At 43.1% G+C, this 19,668-nt stretch overlaps 1 protein-coding gene across 1 annotated transcript in view; it reads left to right on the forward strand.

The window, feature by feature from the left end:
• Positions 1–19,668, forward strand: part of LOC123759255 (uncharacterized) — a 267,157-nt gene that overhangs the window by 149,299 nt on the left and 98,190 nt on the right. Inside the window, exons 12-14 of the mRNA XM_069334751.1 lie at positions 485–523; positions 1,526–1,725; positions 2,143–2,323. Coding sequence (XP_069190852.1) covers positions 485–523; positions 1,526–1,725; positions 2,143–2,323 — 420 coding nt within the window. The remainder of the gene's footprint in view (positions 1–484; positions 524–1,525; positions 1,726–2,142; positions 2,324–19,668) is intronic.

Here is a 19,668-nt window from a genome sequence, read left to right on the forward strand (position 1 = left end):
GTGAAAATGGTTACAGTGATGAGAAGAGACGGGGAATAGGAAGGTGTAAGAGATGATAGGGATGGTTTGTGTTGGGAAGATTGGGAGGGTGTGTATTGATGGAGACACGGAGGGGGGGGGGGGTGCGTCATAGGCCTGGGCACAGAGTCGACCCGGGCACCACTGGGAACAATTAAAATTATTTTAGGAGAAATGTAGCTAGGCTCGAGTGTTCTTGAAAGGGTCATCCAAGTAGTTTTTGTATGTAAAGTTGACAAATGTATTATCTGAGGTAACAAATATGATCATCAGGTATTACAATATTTCATATACGTATAAAGACCATGCTATGAACGAGGCTCTTGCACATGGCTGTGATGGTGTTACGGCCTGCTTGAGCCAGTAACCAGGTTCTTTCTATTTAATGTGCCTTAGAGCCTCTATGATCCCACCCCAGGTCAATGGCAAGTTATCAAGAATTGGCAGTAGCAAGTAATTGCAAAAGGAATAAAGAGGAGTAAACAAGACATAATAACACCTGTCGTACACAGTGTCACTTTCACCCAGGACACTTAATATATCTGTAGTGGTCTTCAAAACCCAGCGAGTCCACTATCTTGAAGTATACATCGTCTACGCTCAATAATAATCACCGGCGAGTTCACCTTCAACATGAGCCAGTCCACACCATATCGTCACTATGTCCCAATACCCCCACATCTGCTCTCCAGAAACACACTGGTCGAGGACATAAGCACGACGCTGACAGGGGTCATAAATAATCACTTCCAGGGGTTTCCAACACCCTAGCAGAAGTCTCTAACAACACTCTCAGCAGACGGCTACTACTGTCGTCTGGTAACTCCTCTTGGCAAAATCCCGCGTACGTCTTTCCACACAACACTGCATAAGTACAACAGCCAACACACTGCTTACTACCGACTGCGGCCACTTGTCCTCTCAAGAACAAGTCAGGAGTTCTGGACTGTCCAAGGTGAACTATCTTCCACAGCGCAATAGACTCTCCAAGTCACCTCTGTGGACATAAAGGTTATTAGCCAGACCGAAAGCATACAGGGAGAACACAGGTGTACAATATTTTACCGGGGAACTGAAACTGTAATCGAATGTACAATCTAGATGGCGTTGATATCTTTACTTCACTAACAAGAAGTCATCATCATCGACCTCACCTCTTAACTGAGGTATGAAACAAGAGGTTTTCACAGACGCCACACCTCCGCCAACAGATGGCGTTGACTGCGTCTCACCTAATGCCTCGGATTTGGAGTGTAGGTCCATAGATGGCGTTGATATCACCACACCTCGCTTCATAGAAAGGATTGATATCGTAACAGACGGTGACACTCAATGAAGTATACGGTCCTAGCAGAGACATTGTCTCCAAACATAACATGCTATTGCTTAGTCATACTTATCACTAGGATAGGAATACAGTTTACAAAAATCAATACACATTCGTAATGTATACGAAATAATAATTACAATAATTTTCCAATTATAGATGTTTTGGACTCTGGTGCATACTGGTGGTGGGAGCGGGTGGTGTTGACAGTGTGGGGGCTGGTGACGGTGGTGTTGACGCAGAGCTACGCCGGCAACCTCATGGCTCTCCTGGCTGTCAGACACATCCCTCAACCCTACCAGTCTCTCCGGGACGTGTTGGATGACCGCTCCGTCATCACTGTGTGGGAGCAAGGCTCCTCTAATGTACAATTTGTACGAGTATGAAATCAAATCTTGTGTTTACCTGATATTTATTGAGCCAAATAAAGACAATGCATTTGACATGATATTTATGATATTTTTAATTGGCTTTTGTTTTTGTTCTACTTCCGCTTATTAGTTAACCTTTCCTGCCATTTGCATTTACCACTTTTATCATTACTAATTATGTATGGTGCTTATTTTGGTATGTTTTATTAGTTAAATTATTGTTATATAGCACAAGAATTATTTATGAATTAAAGTTAAAATACGGCCTTGATGAATGTATCATGTGAGAATGTACTATCAGACTGATAGAACCAAAGTTTATGTCAGTGTTGTTTATAAAAGGAAGAGTATATTGCATTCCTTTCATCTGTTCTACCCTAAATGCTTATCCATTCCAAGTGCTATATACCTCGTCAATATTTCCAGGAAGCTGAGTTTGGAATATACCGTGAGATTGCTGGCCTGAAGGAGAAAGGTCGCCTCATATACAAACCTCGCCCAAAGTTCACAGAGATTATAGACACCTTAGTTAGGAGGGGAGACCACATCCTCATGGATATTGACTTCAGTTTGAAGATTTACATGTCTGAAGATTTCACCGAATCAGGTAATTATATATATATATATATATGCGAACAAGCCAGAATGGTCCCCTGGACAATATGCAACTGAAAACTGACACCCCAGAAGTGACTCGAACCCATACTCCCAGAAGCAACGCAACTGGTATGTACAAGACGCCTTAATCCACTTGACCATCACGACCGGACATAATGAGGTGATAGCCGAGGCTATTTGAACCACCCCACCGCCGGCACTCGGATAGTTATCTTGGGCATAGCATTTTACCAAATCACCTCATTCTTAGGGGCACACGTGAGGAACACAAATGCGAACAAGCCAGAATGGTCCCCTGGACAATATGCAACTGAAAACTCACACCCCAGAAGTGACTCGAACCCATACTCCCAGAAGCAACGCAACTGGTATGTACAAGACGCCTTAATCCACTTGACCATCACGACCGGACATAATGAGGTGATAGCCGAGGCTATTTGAACCACCCCACCGCCGGCACTCGGATAGTTATCTTGGGCATAGCATTTTACCAAATCACCTCATTCTTAGGGGCACACGTGAGGAACACAAATGCGAACAAGCCAGAATGGTCCCCTGGACAATATGCAACTGAAAACTCACACCCCAGAAGTGACTCGAACCCATACTCCCAGAAGCAACACAACTGGTATGTACAAGACGCCTTAATCCACTTGACCATCACGACCGGACATAATGAGGTGATAGCCGAGGCTATTTGAACCACCCCACCGCCGGCACTCGGATAGTTATCTTGGGCATAGCATTTTACCAAATCACCTCATTCTTAGGGGCACACGTGAGGAACACAAATGCGAACAAGCCAGAATGGTCCCCTGGACAATATGCAACTGAAAACTCACACCCCAGAAGTGACTCGAACCCATACTCCCAGAAGCAACGCAACTGGTATGTACAAGACGCCTTAATCCACTTGACCATCACGACCGGACATAATGAGGTGATAGCCGAGGCTATTTGAACCACCCCACCGCCGGCACTCGGATAGTTATCTTGGGCATAGCATTTTACCAAATCACCTCATTCTTAGGGGCACACGTGAGGAACACAAATGCGAACAAGCCAGAATGGTCCCCTGGACAATATGCAACTGAAAACTCACACCCCAGAAGTGACTCGAACCCATACTCCCAGAAGCAACGCAACTGGTATGTACAAGACGCCTTAATCCACTTGACCATCACGACCGGACATAATGAGGTGATAGCCGAGGCTATTTGAACCACCCCACCGCCGGCACTCGGATAGTTATCTTGGGCATAGCATTTTACCAAATCACCTCATTCTTAGGGGCACACGTGAGGAACACAAATGCGAACAAGCCAGAATGGTCCCCTGGACAATATGCAACTGAAAACTCACACCCCAGAAGTGACTCGAACCCATACTCCCAGAAGCAACGCAACTGGTATGTACAAGACGCCTTAATCCACTTGACCATCACGACCGGACATAATGAGGTGATAGCCGAGGCTATTTGAACCACCCCACCGCCGGCACTCGGATAGTTATCTTGGGCATAGCATTTTACCAAATCACCTCATTCTTAGGGGCACACGTGAGGAACACAAATGCGAACAAGCCAGAATGTTCGCATTCTGGGGTGTGAGAGTCACTTCTGGGGTGTGAGTTTTCAGTTGCATATTGTCCAGGGGACCATTCTGGCTTGTTCGCATTTGTGTTCCTCACGTGTGCCCCTAAGAATGAGGTCATTTGGTAAAATGCTATGCCCAAGATAACTATCCGAGTGCCGGCGGTGGGGTGGTTCAAATAGCCTCGGCTATCACCTCATTATGTCCGGTCGTGATGGTCAAGTGGATTAAGGCGTCTTGTACATACCAGTTGCGTTGCTTCTGGGAGTATGGGTTCGAGTCACTTCTGGGGTGTGAGTTTTCAGTTGCATATTGTCCAGGGGACCATTCTGGCTTGTTCGCATTTGTGTTCCTCACGTGTGCCCCTAAGAATGAGGTGATTTGGTAAAATGCTATGCCCAAGATAACTATCCGAGTGCCGGCGGTGGGGTGGTTCAAATAGCCTCGGCTATCACCTCATTATGTCCGGTCGTGATGGTCAAGTGGATTAAGGCGTCTTGTACATACCAGTTGCGTTGCTTCTGGGAGTATGGGTTCGAGTCACTTCTGGGGTGTGAGTTTTCAGTTGCATATTGTCCAGGGGACCATTCTGGCTTGTTCGCATTTGTGTTCCTCACGTGTGCCCCTAAGAATGAGGTGATTTGGTAAAATGCTATGCCCAAGATAACTATCCGAGTGCCGGCGGTGGGGTGGTTCAAATAGCCTCGGCTATCACCTCATTATGTCCGGTCGTGATGGTCAAGTGGATTAAGGCGTCTTGTACATACCAGTTGCGTTGCTTCTGGGAGTATGGGTTCGAGTCACTTCTGGGGTGTGAGTTTTCAGTTGCATATTGTCCAGGGGACCATTCTGGCTTGTTCGCATTTGTGTTCCTCACGTGTGCCCCTAAGAATGAGGTGATTTGGTAAAATGCTATGCCCAAGATAACTATCCGAGTGCCGGCGGTGGGGTGGTTCAAATAGCCTCGGCTATCACCTCATTATGTCCGGTCGTGATGGTCAAGTGGATTAAGGCGTCTTGTACATACCAGTTGCGTTGCTTCTGGGAGTATGGGTTCGAGTCACTTCTGGGGTGTGAGTTTTCAGTTGCATATTGTCCAGGGGACCATTCTGGCTTGTTCGCATTTGTGTTCCTCACGTGTGCCCCTAAGAATGAGGTGATTTGGTAAAATGCTATGCCCAAGATAACTATCCGAGTGCCGGCGGTGGGGTGGTTCAAATAGCCTCGGCTATCACCTCATTATGTCCGGTCGTGATGGTCAAGTGGATTAAGGCGTCTTGTACATACCAGTTGCGTTGCTTCTGGGAGTATGGGTTCGAGTCACTTCTGGGGTGTGAGTTTTCAGTTGCATATTGTCCAGGGGACCATTCTGGCTTGTTCGCATTTGTGTTCCTCACGTGTGCCCCTAAGAATGAGGTGATTTGGTAAAATGCTATGCCCAAGATAACTATCCGAGTGCCGGCGGTGGGGTGGTTCAAATAGCCTCGGCTATCACCTCATTATGTCCGGTCGTGATGGTCAAGTGGATTAAGGCGTCTTGTACATACCAGTTGCGTTGCTTCTGGGAGTATGGGTTCGAGTCACTTCTGGGGTGTGAGTTTTCAGTTGCATATTGTCCAGGGGACCATTCTGGCTTGTTCGCATTTGTGTTCCTCACGTGTGCCCCTAAGAATGAGGTGATTTGGTAAAATGCTATGCCCAAGATAACTATCCGAGTGCCGGTGGTGGGGTGGTTCAAATAGCCTCGGCTATCACCTCATTATGTCCGGTCGTGATGGTCAAGTGGATTAAGGCGTCTTGTACATACCAGTTGCGTTGCTTCTGGGAGTATGGGTTCGAGTCACTTCTGGGGTGTGAGTTTTCAGTTGCATATTGTCCAGGGGACCATTCTGGCTTGTTCGCATTTGTGTTCCTCACGTGTGCCCCTAAGAATGAGGTGATTTGGTAAAATGCTATGCCCAAGATAACTATCCGAGTGCCGGCGGTGGGGTGGTTCAAATAGCCTCGGCTATCACCTCATTATGTCCGGTCGTGATGGTCAAGTGGATTAAGGCGTCTTGTACATACCAGTTGCGTTGCTTCTGGGAGTATGGGTTCGAGTCACTTCTGGGGTGTGAGTTTTCAGTTGCATATTGTCCAGGGGACCATTCTGGCTTGTTCGCATTTGTGTTCCTCACGTGTGCCCCTAAGAATGAGGTGATTTGGTAAAATGCTATGCCCAAGATAACTATCCGAGTGCCGGCGGTGGGGTGGTTCAAATAGCCTCGGCTATCACCTCATTATGTCCGGTCGTGATGGTCAAGTGGATTAAGGCGTCTTGTACATACCAGTTGCGTTGCTTCTGGGAGTATGGGTTCGAGTCACTTCTGGGGTGTGAGTTTTCAGTTGCATATTGTCCAGGGGACCATTCTGGCTTGTTCGCATTTGTGTTCCTCACGTGTGCCCCTAAGAATGAGGTGATTTGGTAAAATGCTATGCCCAAGATAACTATCCGAGTGCCGGCGGTGGGGTGGTTCAAATAGCCTCGGCTATCACCTCATTATGTCCGGTCGTGATGGTCAAGTGGATTAAGGCGTCTTGTACATACCAGTTGCGTTGCTTCTGGGAGTATGGGTTCGAGTCACTTCTGGGGTGTGAGTTTTCAGTTGCATATTGTCCAGGGGACCATTCTGGCTTGTTCGCATTTGTGTTCCTCACGTGTGCCCCTAAGAATGAGGTGATTTGGTAAAATGCTATGCCCAAGATAACTATCCGAGTGCCGGCGGTGGGGTGGTTCAAATAGCCTCGGCTATCACCTCATTATGTCCGGTCGTGATGGTCAAGTGGATTAAGGCGTCTTGTACATACCAGTTGCGTTGCTTCTGGGAGTATGGGTTCGAGTCACTTCTGGGGTGTGAGTTTTCAGTTGCATATTGTCCAGGGGACCATTCTGGCTTGTTCGCATTTGTGTTCCTCACGTGTGCCCCTAAGAATGAGGTGATTTGGTAAAATGCTATGCCCAAGATAACTATCCGAGTGCCGGCGGTGGGGTGGTTCAAATAGCCTCGGCTATCACCTCATTATGTCCGGTCGTGATGGTCAAGTGGATTAAGGCGTCTTGTACATACCAGTTGCGTTGCTTCTGGGAGTATGGGTTCGAGTCACTTCTGGGGTGTGAGTTTTCAGTTGCATATTGTCCAGGGGACCATTCTGGCTTGTTCGCATTTGTGTTCCTCACGTGTGCCCCTAAGAATGAGGTGATTTGGTAAAATGCTATGCCCAAGATAACTATCCGAGTGCCGGCGGTGGGGTGGTTCAAATAGCCTCGGCTATCACCTCATTATGTCCGGTCGTGATGGTCAAGTGGATTAAGGCGTCTTGTACATACCAGTTGCGTTGCTTCTGGGAGTATGGGTTCGAGTCACTTCTGGGGTGTGAGTTTTCAGTTGCATATTGTCCAGGGGACCATTCTGGCTTGTTCGCATTTGTGTTCCTCACGTGTGCCCCTAAGAATGAGGTGATTTGGTAAAATGCTATGCCCAAGATAACTATCCGAGTGCCGGCGGTGGGGTGGTTCAAATAGCCTCGGCTATCACCTCATTATGTCCGGTCGTGATGGTCAAGTGGATTAAGGCGTCTTGTACATACCAGTTGCGTTGCTTCTGGGAGTATGGGTTCGAGTCACTTCTGGGGTGTGAGTTTTCAGTTGCATATTGTCCAGGGGACCATTCTGGCTTGTTCGCATTTGTGTTCCTCACGTGTGCCCCTAAGAATGAGGTGATTTGGTAAAATGCTATGCCCAAGATAACTATCCGAGTGCCGGCGGTGGGGTGGTTCAAATAGCCTCGGCTATCACCTCATTATGTCCGGTCGTGATGGTCAAGTGGATTAAGGCGTCTTGTACATACCAGTTGCGTTGCTTCTGGGAGTATGGGTTCGAGTCACTTCTGGGGTGTGAGTTTTCAGTTATATATATATATATATATATATATATATATATATATATATATATATATATATATATATATATATATATATATATATATATATATATATATATATATATATATATATATATATATATATATATATATATATTATATTTATCTAACTTTATTTGAAAATGTCATTACACAAAAAAAGTTACAATATTGATTTCATGCAGGGTACAAGGCTGCTTGTCACAAGTTGAACAGCTCCTCCAGCTCCTCAGATGGCGGGCAGGAACCGTGGATGCAGTGAGCATTTCCTCTCTGGATTGCCACACTAAGGCACTGAAAAAGAAAACTGGCAGCTCTAGGGTCTCTAGTTGTTTCGAATAACTTAGACCCCAACTCCTTCAAAAAGCTAGCAGCACTTTTAACCCAGGCACCAAGTGTCTCTGAGGCAATGGGGACAAAATTGTAGTGGTGCTCAAGGTCTCTGTATTTATGTGACTTGGCCGCGTCCCGGTGATTGGCAGCTCCTCCTGCTTGTGTAGCACTGAAGTCAACATAGGTATTGGCTAAAGTTGAAACGCAAGTGTAGTCCCACACCAACTGTCTACCATTCTTCCAGGGGTTCACCGTAATTCCGTCTGGGCGACCGACAGGCTCATCAGAGTTGCGGGACATTAGGTAACGGGGCTCTCTCTCTGCTGGACAACCGGCTGTGGTAAGGCTTCTCTTAATAATGTCATTAACCTCGCCGTGTCTTGCATGCCATCCTCCCGTCCTTTGGCAAAGAAGGCCATGCTGTCCATATCTGTCGGACTCTGCCTTGCCGCAAATACACCTGTATTCAGTGTGGATTGGGGCAGCGAGGCGGAGAGCCACGGCAATTCGGAGGGCCTGCGGTGTGAGACGGGTGCCGGTTGCTGACATTGGGGATGCTAATAGGAAATCACCTGCATGGGGAGCTGCTACAGCTCTAAGTCGGGCAGTATCATGTGGTGTTGTCGCAGCTTCTAGCAAAGTTGCAGCATCTTGGTCAGCAATGGGGCGATCCCAGCTGGATTGCTTATATATATATATATATATATATATATATATATATATATATATATATATATATATATATATATATATATATATATATATATATATATATATATATATATATATATATATATATATATATATATATATATATATATATATATATATATATATATTGGTAGCAGTCTTTCCTGTAGACATATATTATTAAATATGACCGAAAAAGTATGATTAATATTTCTAACACGAATTTTCTCGATCTTTCTTACGTTTCTTTTCACTGTTGATGGTAATGCAAAGATCAATTCTCCAAAATTCATTTTTATGAATTTTATGAAAAATAAAAATGAATTTTGGAGAATTGATCTTTGAATTACCATCAACAGTGAAAAGAAACGTAAGAAAGATCGAGAAAATTCGTGTTAGAATTATTAATCTTACTTTTTCGGTCATATTTAATAATATATATATATATATATATATATATATATATATATATATATATATATATATATATATATATATATATATATATAATCACTAAGAACTCTCTAACCTGGCCAGGATTCGAACCCATACCGTCTAGGATCACCCCTAAACGTACACAGTACCGTGACCACCGCACCAATGATCGTCACGTTGGTGCGGTGGTCACGGTACTGTGAACGTTTAGGGGTGATCCTAGACGGCATGGGTTCGAATCCTGGCCGGGTCAAAGAGTTCTTAGTGATCTAAGGCTTGCGCGTTCATGCAGCTTTCTCACACACACACACACACACACATATATATATATATATATATATATATATATATATATATATATATATATATATATATATATATATATATATATAAAGTGCTACCAGTTTTTTGAAGGAACTGGGTTCTAGGCTCATTGAAACAACAAGGGACCCAACAGCTGCAAGCTTTCTTTTCCAGCGCCTCAGTGTGGCGATACAGAGGGGAAATGCGCACTGCATCCAGGGTTCCTGCCCGTCATCTGAGGAGCTGGTGGAACTCGACAACCTATGATAACCATCTTTGTAACCCATATGTAACTCCTTTTTTGTAACAAAGTTATAATAAAGTAAATATATATGTGTACATACAAAAGAATGGGGGTGGTAGGAGAAGATAATATTAGTGTTCAGTGAGAAACCACAAGGTCTCCTCTGAATACTTTTTATTTTCTTCTCCGAGGCTATGGGTCCCCACATTGGCACCAGAGGTGGTACCCTCACAAACTTTAAAAAAAAAAAAATATATATATATATATATATATAAGCAATATATATATATATATATATATATATATATATATATATATATATATATATATATATATATATATATATATATATATATATATATATATATATATATATATTGGTGTATACTGGCAGCAGGTTTTCTTTCAAACATGTTTCATTGAATATGACCGTATATTCTGTATTTATTATTTTCTGGTTTAGGGCTTCTATCCCTCTAACTATTTTCTTAGCATCAGGGCTTAATTGGAATAGGAGTTCTCCAAAACTCATTTTCGTACTTTTAAGGTGAAGAAAAGAAGTGATTTACTATAGAGTGTATTACACTTATTTGTATAATTTCGTCGAAACGTCGTGCAAACGTCGTTGAAGGTAAATCAAAAATCACTTCTCCAAAATTCATTTTTATTTCTAGTCTGACGCGACACGGGCGCGTTTCGTAAAACTTATTACATTTTCAAAGACTTCACAAATACACAACTGATTAGAACTTGCATTTCCCTGATTTTATATCTACTTTTGAGTGAGGTGGGAAGGGTGATGTGGCATTACATTTGAGTGAGGTGGGAAGGATGATGTGGCATTAGAGGATATTAATAGGGTATTAAAAGTATCAACACAAGACAGAACACGAAACAATGGATATTGAATAGAAGTGTTTGTAGAAAGACACAAATGAAGGTCACTACCAAAGATACCTTACAAGCAGAACTTATTGCAGAAGGAGGAAAGAATCGAGGCAACTACAGAAGCACCATACTGTCCCCCGAGCTTAGAGCGGCAGCTAAAAGCCTTCGCGAGAACAAGGAGATAGTTGTCAGGAGAGGTGACAAGTCGCCAATATATGTCATTCTTAAAAAAGACGAATATCTGGCGAAAATGAACATCATACTCTCTGACCAAACTAAGTTCCAAAGGGTAACGAAGGACACTACAGCCGAATTAAAAGCAAAGGTCAACAAACTGATCGAAACTGTGAACGCCAAGAAATCCGGACTCCACCTGCCAAAGATCATTGGGGAATATAAACCTGGATATGCGTATGGAAATGTCAAGACGCACAAGCCTGGAAACCCACTTCGGCCAATCATTAGCCAGATACCCACACCCACGTACAGATTGGCAAAGCGACTCAACGGCCTGCTGACTCCTTATGTTCCTTGCGCCTTCAGCCTGAAGTCTCCAAAGGAATTTGTGGACTTACTGCGGGGCGCACGGGCCACAGGGATAAGAGCCTCGTTGGACGTAGAATCGCTGTTTACCAACGTACCTGTGGACGAGACAATCGGAATGATAGCCGACAGAGTGTATCGTGATCCAGCCTGTACTCCTCTTGACATGCCAGAAAGTATTCTGAGGAAACTACTCCAAGCTTGTACTAAAGAGGCACCCTTCTTGAGCCCGGATGGGCATATGTATAAGCAAGTAGATGGGGTCGCTATGGGTTCTCCCCTAGGTGTCCTGTTTGCAAACTTCTACATGGGTACCATCGAGCAAAAAGTCTTAGTCGACATGAACTTGAAACCGGCCATATACTGCAGGTATGTTGACGACATTTTTACACAGGTACCTGATGTCAGACATCTGCAGGAGCTGAAGGAGGCATTTGAGCAGAGTTCCGTGCTGCGTTTCACTTACGAGACGGAAAAGGATGGGAAGCTGCCTTTTCTAGATGTAACAGTCATGGAAAAGGGCGGAGGTTTCCACACTGCAGTCTACACAAAGGAAACAAACATAGGAATGTGCCTAAATGCCAACAGCGACTGCCCTGACAGGTACAAGAGGAGTGTTGTTAACGCATACGTCGACCGTGCTCTCAACCACAGCTCAGAATGGAAGCAAGTCGACGAAGAACTCTGTAGGGTAAGGCAGGTTCTAGTCAATAACGGCTTCTCCAATGGTTTCATCGAAGACATCATAAGAAGGAAAGTGAAAAGCCATGCAACCTCTGAAGAGACAACTAACACAACACCTATACCCCCTATTAGACTATTTTACAGGAACTTCTTTTCCACAGCTCATAAAACAGAGGAAAGGGTCCTGAAAGATATTGTTAATAGAAACGTTATCCCTACAGACAAAAATCAGAGGATACAACTGACGATTTACTATAAAACCAGAAAAACGGCCAGCCTACTCATGAGAAACTCTCCAGACACGAAACAGAACGCTTTAAAAGAGACTAACGTCGTCTATGCCTTCAAATGCCCACTTGGGGACTGTAAGCTCCAAAAAACCCAGTATATAGGCAAGACAACAACATCTCTTTCTAGGCGTTTAACGATGCATAAACAACAGGGCTCCATTAAGGAACATATAATCTCTTCCCATAACCAAACCATCGCCAGAGAAATCCTAGTAAACAACACAGAAATCATCGATAGATACAGTGATAGCAGGCGGCTTGACGTTTGCGAGGCACTACACATCAAGAAGTCAACACCAGCAATCAACAGCCAATTATTGCACAACTATATTCTACCCACCTCAAGACTCCGCTCCAATATAGAAGCATCAAGAAATATGGACCAATAGGCTTTCTACAAACACTTCTATTCAATATCCATTGTTTCGTGTTCTGTCTTGTGTTGATACTTTTAATACCCTATTAATATCCTCTAATGCCACATCATCCTTCCCACCTCACTCAAATGTAATGCCACATCACCCTTCCCACCTCACTCAAAAGTAGATATAAAATCAGGGAAATGCAAGTTCTAATCAGTTGTGTATTTGTGAAGTCTTTGAAAATGTAATAAGTTTTACGAAACGCGCCCGTGTCGCGTCAGACTAGAAATAAAAATGAATTTTGGAGAAGTGATTTTTGATTTACCTCCAACAGTGAAGCATAATGTACGAAAGATTGAGAAAATTCGTGTTAGAATTATTAATCTTACTTTTTCGGTCATATTTAATAAAATATGTCTACAGGAAAGACTGCTACCAAAATATACTAATATATATATATATATATATATATATATATATATATATATATATATATATGTATATATATATATATATATATATATATATATATATATATATATATATATATTTCTTCGAAAATGTATATATATCTATATAAATAAAAATGGAAATGTTTGTTCAAAATCGGTAATCTCCGAAAGTTCTTCACCGATTGCTTTGAAATTTTCACACAACGTTCCATTCGCATCCGAGCGCGTTTTTATATACATACTGTATCAATATCACGTCTTTGACGGGGAAAAAACATGCTTTTTTGAAAAGCTGTGTTTTTCTTGGGAGAGAAACCTACAAAATCTCTTTACCGATTGCTTTGAAATTTTGGCACAATGTTACATTGGAATAGGCGCGTGTTTTTATATACCTTCTATATACATGCCCTACCTGTGACAGGAAAAAACAAGTTTTTTTTTTTTAAACAGGGCCATCCGTAAGATGCAGGGTCAACACACGCTTCAATCTCCTAAAGTTCTTCACCGATTGCTTGGAATTTTGAGAACAACGTTCCATTCGAATATGTGCGTGTTTTTATATACCTACTATGTAGATGCCACACCTGTGAGAGGTAAAACCATGTTTTTTTTTTAAACAGCGCCAACTGTTGCACGTAAGACCAACACAACCTATACAAAACATGTTACGATTCCATTTCAATTTTTCCGATTGCATTGATAAGTTGAATTTTAATATATTTTGATTTATTTTCATTTTGATTTAATTAGTTTGTGTGACATTGCATTGGATTTGAGCTGTGTTGTTTTCCATACCGTTCATTTTGTGGGTATAGTTTATTTGTTTCTATTTTCATTGTTTTTATTTAATGTTTTTAACTGTTCTTATTTTTCAGCCCAATTAGTGGTGAAATTGAGCTCTGTCGATTGATCAGCGTTTGAATTGAAATATTTCGTTATATTTTGTTTTTGTTTTAAAAACATGAAAATGGGCAACACGTTTATTTCACAACTGCAAATGTGTAACAAACAGCTATGAATCCACCGACTACAGCGTTGACTGCTTTCTTCACGTTATGTCAAAATGACGTGTTTGCCAAAACGCTGCTGTATTATGAAGTGCCTACGTATTACACATGGAACGCCAGTAGAAAATTATTTGAACAACGCTAACGAGGAGAGCGAGTAGACTGTAAACCATGCATCCCAATCAGGAAAAATGCTTCTTGCTTCGCATGCTGTTCGTAAATGTCGGTTCAACGTCTTTCCAGCAATTGAGATTTGGGAACGGAGTAACACATGCCACTTTCCGTAGTTCATGTCAAGCTCTGAATTCACTGGAGAACGACCGACATTGGTATGTGTGCATTAATGACGCGTCCAACACGTCACATCCAAATCAAATTCGTGCATTGTTTGCAATCATATTGACCACCTGCTCTCCTTCATCTCCAACAGAGTTATGGGAGAAATATAAATCACATATGGCTGAAGATATTATCCGTCGAATACGCAAGGAAAATTCAAATATGACCAAGGATTTTACAGCAAAAATCTACAACGAAGCGTTGATAATGATTGAAGACTTGTTCTTAGAAATCGCGAACAAAGTTCTCAATCAATTGGAAATGCCATCACCGAATCGATCTGGTGCTGCTTCGTTCGATGTAGAATTGCGTCGTGAACAAAATTACAACACGGGTGATCTGTTGTCGTATGTTTAATCAAATATTCCTAAGCTAACGCTTGAGCGAAAAGGGATTTACAGTCAAGTAATTCACACTGTCAATAATGGGCTTGGAGAAATCTTCTTCGATGCGCCAGGAGGAACTGGTAAAACATTCCTAATTAGATTGTTACTGGCAGCATTTCGATCCCAAAATGGCATAACCTTAGCTCTTGCATCGTTCGGAATTGCTGCGACATTACTCAACCCGTTCTCGCACTCTCGTACAGTCAATATTCACTTATTAAATAAGTGCATATGTGACATACTAATTTATTGTGAATATTTTAGTTTACATTGAAAAGCTTCATAGAAAACACCGACCTTACCTAACCTTCTTACTATGTTAAGATAAGCATCTTATTGCTTCGTAATTACAATTATTACTGAACCTATACCTATAATAGGTTAAGTAATAATTGTAATTAAAAAGCAATAAGATGCTTATCTTAACATACTAAGAATGTTAGGTAAGGTCGGTGTTTTCTATGAAGCTTTTCAATGTAAACTAAAATATTCACAATAAATTAGTATGTCACATATGCACTTATTTAATAAGTGAATATTGACTGTACGAAAGTGCGAGAACGGGTTGCATTGCTACCAGGTGGATGAACTGCTACTTCGGCTTTGAAATCGCCATTGAACATGCAATTCATTGAAACTCCCACGTGCAACATTTCCAAAGCATCCGGCCTGGGAAAAGTTTTGCAGAAATGCAAACTTATTGTTTGGGATGAATGCACAATGCCCCACAAAAAATCGCTCGAGGCTCTTGATCGATCATTGCAAGATTTGCGTGGAAGCATCAGACCATTTGGGAACGTGTTAATATTGGTTGCAGGAGATTTCAGGTAAACATTACCTGTAATTCGTAGATCGACACCAGCGGACGAAATAAATACCTGCATGAAAAACTCTACTTTGTGGCACTACGTAACGGCATTTTAATTAACTACAAATATGCGTGTAGTTATGTAGCTACTGCAAAACGATCCTTCAGCTGAGATATTCTCACATCAATTTCTGGAAATTGGGAACGTGAACGTGCCGGTTGATCTGACCTCAGGACGAATTTCATTGCTTCATAACTTCTGCAATTTTGTGACGTCAAAAGAAGAATTGGTTGAAAAAGTATTTTCCAAGATTCAAATCAATTATAAGAATCACGATTGGCTGAGTGAACGAGCTATTCTTGCGGCCAAGAACAAAACGTCTACGACCTTAACAATATTATTCAGTATTATAGACTGTGGGTTGGTTGGTGTTGTCGTCGTTGATCCTTCTCTACGGACAACCCAACCCACAACTCGGTAGAGTGCTTATACTAGGAGATCACCCTTGGCGCTTCTGGCTCTTGGAGAGGGGCTCAACGTCACACGTTTAGGGGATGCGGCTCCAACACTTAGCCTCGTTGTCACGTGCACACACCCACTCGAGCCGCTGTGACTCCCCACTCTCTCCTTAGGTGATATGATCTCCTCAATCCCCTTTTGACTTATTAGTATTACCTTCTACCCTGTCCACAGCAGTGGTTCTTGGTTCTTTCTCTCTCTCTCCTTCTTTACTACCTCCTGGGAAGCCTCACTAGGACAAGGGCAAACACCAGCAAATTGTGATACATTTACTGGACAGAGCACATACACAATACATACACACATATAATAATAATGAATCCTATTCTCTATAATATTACAATCAGGTTGCACTCCAAAACCATCAGAACTCTATCATCAGCTTATCAAGTGGTATCCTATCTCCTGGTTCACCACCTGATACTATCAACCACCTCAAGTTGATCAAGTCTACATACACTGTCGCACTATCAGAAAGATAATGTATATATAGAAAACCAGCATTTGAATGCAATAACATATATCAGTATAAATGTTCATTGATACACAACAATGATTAATCGATCAACATCAGTCCTAGAACGCATACATCTGTAGGTAATCCAACCTACGACTGTAACTCTAAACTTCAGTGTAAAACACTCCTTGACATCAGAATACCAACAATCACTCACCTCTCACTGCGTCTTGCACGCCACTGACAACCAAACACTATCAACTCCCTACAAGTAATCCACCAGTACTTCCCTTCCACCTCTGGAAGTTCACTACCCTAATATCTTTAGGTTCTTCCGGGCTTCACTACCAGGATCCTCTGCAGCTCCTCCAGGCTGCTATCATGAAGTTTTCTTGAGTAACTACGGTGCTTCACCCTTCTGCTAGGTTCCTCCACAGCTCTCTTGGCTGCTACACCACCTCTACAGAAGCACGTGACACTCCTCTTCACTGCTTCTCCTCACAGCTCAAGGTCCTCTGCTTCACTACCTTGGAGTCTCATCAATTACTTCATCTAGGCTGGCTTCGAAGTTCTCAGCAACTTCTTCCCCAAAGACAAACCTGCAACCCATCGACACTCCAATAAAAATGTTCCCCATTAACACATGAACAAAAATAATCACACAATATGTTTGCCTCCAACCTCTATCTGTCCTCTATATACAGTGAGAGTGGACTCCCCCGTTTTGGGCGGGTCCATACTCCACCTCGCCTGGCGGCGAGTCCTCACTCGCTGGGAGGGTCTTCCTCCGTCAGGAGCCAGGCTCCCTCAGTCGCCCGCCAGCACTCAGAGGGGATGGACGTCGCTCCGTGTTCCTCCCTCTCCACTCTCTTATTTCAGGCCTTCTGCCTTATTAAAACATGTCTAACTTATAAATAAACATCGCTACTGTCGCTGGGCACACGACCAACTACAAGCAATCACTATGAACTGGCGTATATCGTGCTTACCACAGATTATAAGGTCGAGGGCGCTTCTTCCTCTGACGAGGCTTGGTCAGGGCGCTCCACGGCCCACAATAATGCCTCCGGGCGGCTTAATATTCACTAATTATCGCCCACGACTTGAGACCACACGTCCCCAGCTCGATTCCACAGCTGGTACGTCTGCACACTTCTCTTCTCTTCGAGATATATCACTAGGGGTTCCCTTCTGACGGGAGCTCAAACGGAGCGCGGCTTCCCCCTGCGATGTCTGGCACTCAAGTGAGGTCAAAGCCCTTCCAGAAGCGAGCCTCACGCCTCCAGCAAAATGTCCACATCTCCTAGCCAGTCATTTATCTGTTTTCTTCTTCATTGCCCATAATCTTAAATTGTTATACATATCCAAGCAACTATTTTACATATGGGTTATTACCTCAATATTTGCTAGACCTTTTAATCAGGTCAGGCTTGATGAATAACTCTCAAGGAGGGAGACTCGTTTCTCCTGTAGGCTGAGATCATAACATCAGTCTAACATACAAAGCGAGGCAGTCACATACAAGTCCGTCGACACTGTTGAGGAAGCTGATGAAGCGGTTAATTATCCAACAGAATTTTTTAATTCACTCGATCTGCCAGGGATACCATCACACGAACGGCAATTGAAAATCGGCTTGCCAATTATCATGTTACAAAATACCAACCAGCCAAAACTTTGCAACGCCACGCGCCTTGCAGTAAAAAAATAATCAACGACGTCGTAGAAGCAACAATCATGACAGGACCTTTCAAAGGTGAAGATGTCCTCATTTCTCGCATTCCTTTCATTCTAACAGATATTCTATTTTAATTTAAGAGATTGTAATTTCCGATTCGATTGGTGTTTGCAATCACCATCAACAAAGCTCAGGGTCAATCTTTATAATTGTGAAGACTCGTTGCCAGCGCCATAGCTAGTTGGTCGCACAGGGATTTATTCCGGAAAAACTCACGATTCTGAACACCCATCAGCTCAATTCATTGCGGTTTTGTGAGGAAGAATACATCAGTACTCCAAGACCCAGACAATATCTTGTTTTTAAGGAAACTATTCCGATTTCGTCTACAATTGACGGAGAAGCAACGTTCTTGATTACCTGCTGTCCAGCTGACAGGTATTCTGCGCAACCCAGTACGCAGGCGACCCAAACTCTCGTACCGCACTTTTTTTTTTTTGAGGACCGTATCACTGACCTGGTCACTTAGAGTCCTACCCTGAAGGTCGAGGCGATATCCCACGGGCATTGCGACAAGGGAGCCCCTTAGAAGGTGTACTGAGCCTGACAGGGAAAGGTTGACCAAGCAGCTCATTTAGGTGTTAGGTATCCCTGATTCCACCTGGGGGAATCATTCTACGACCTCCGTTGGAGGGGGAAGGAATTTCTCCAAGCCTTGGAGTGTCTCAGGCATTAGGTAGGGCAGTGATTTGGTCCTCACTACGTGGAGAGAGTCATGGGGAAGGCTAAGAGTAAGAGGAAATGGAGGCAGCTTTCCAACGAGGAGGGACGGTGGACTGATATGCAGCAGGCACTGAAGAAAACTGCTATCGAGGCTTCACCACTTGCTTCTACCAGCGAGACAGCAGACGTAATGGACCTAGCAAGGACAGCATATGTCTCACACCAGCCAGTGTCAGACAATGCTTCTCTGTCCACAACACAGCCACAGGACGACAGTATGAGACAGGAGAGGACAGCACCAGTTACACACCAGCCAGTGTCAGACAATGTACCTCTCTCCACAGCCCAGCCACAGGACAACAGTATGAGACAGGAGAGGACACCACCAGTCTCACACCAGACATCGACAGACTCTGCACATCTTCCAAAATTCAAGATAATGCAGACAGACCACTTTCCTACAGCATATGGAGTAGTAACGGCAATGGAAAAAGAACAAACAGAGCTCAAACTTTCCATTACAGTCAACCTGAAAGGAGAAATAATAATGACACCACAAGACCAACAGACTGCAAATTACTTGGAAAAAGTAAGAGTCCTGCAAGGGAAACCTGTATGCTTGGAAAAGCTGGACCCTTCAG

Source organism: Procambarus clarkii, chromosome 32 (assembly GCF_040958095.1).
Source record: "Procambarus clarkii isolate CNS0578487 chromosome 32, FALCON_Pclarkii_2.0, whole genome shotgun sequence".
NCBI lineage: Eukaryota > Metazoa > Arthropoda > Malacostraca > Decapoda > Cambaridae > Procambarus > Procambarus clarkii.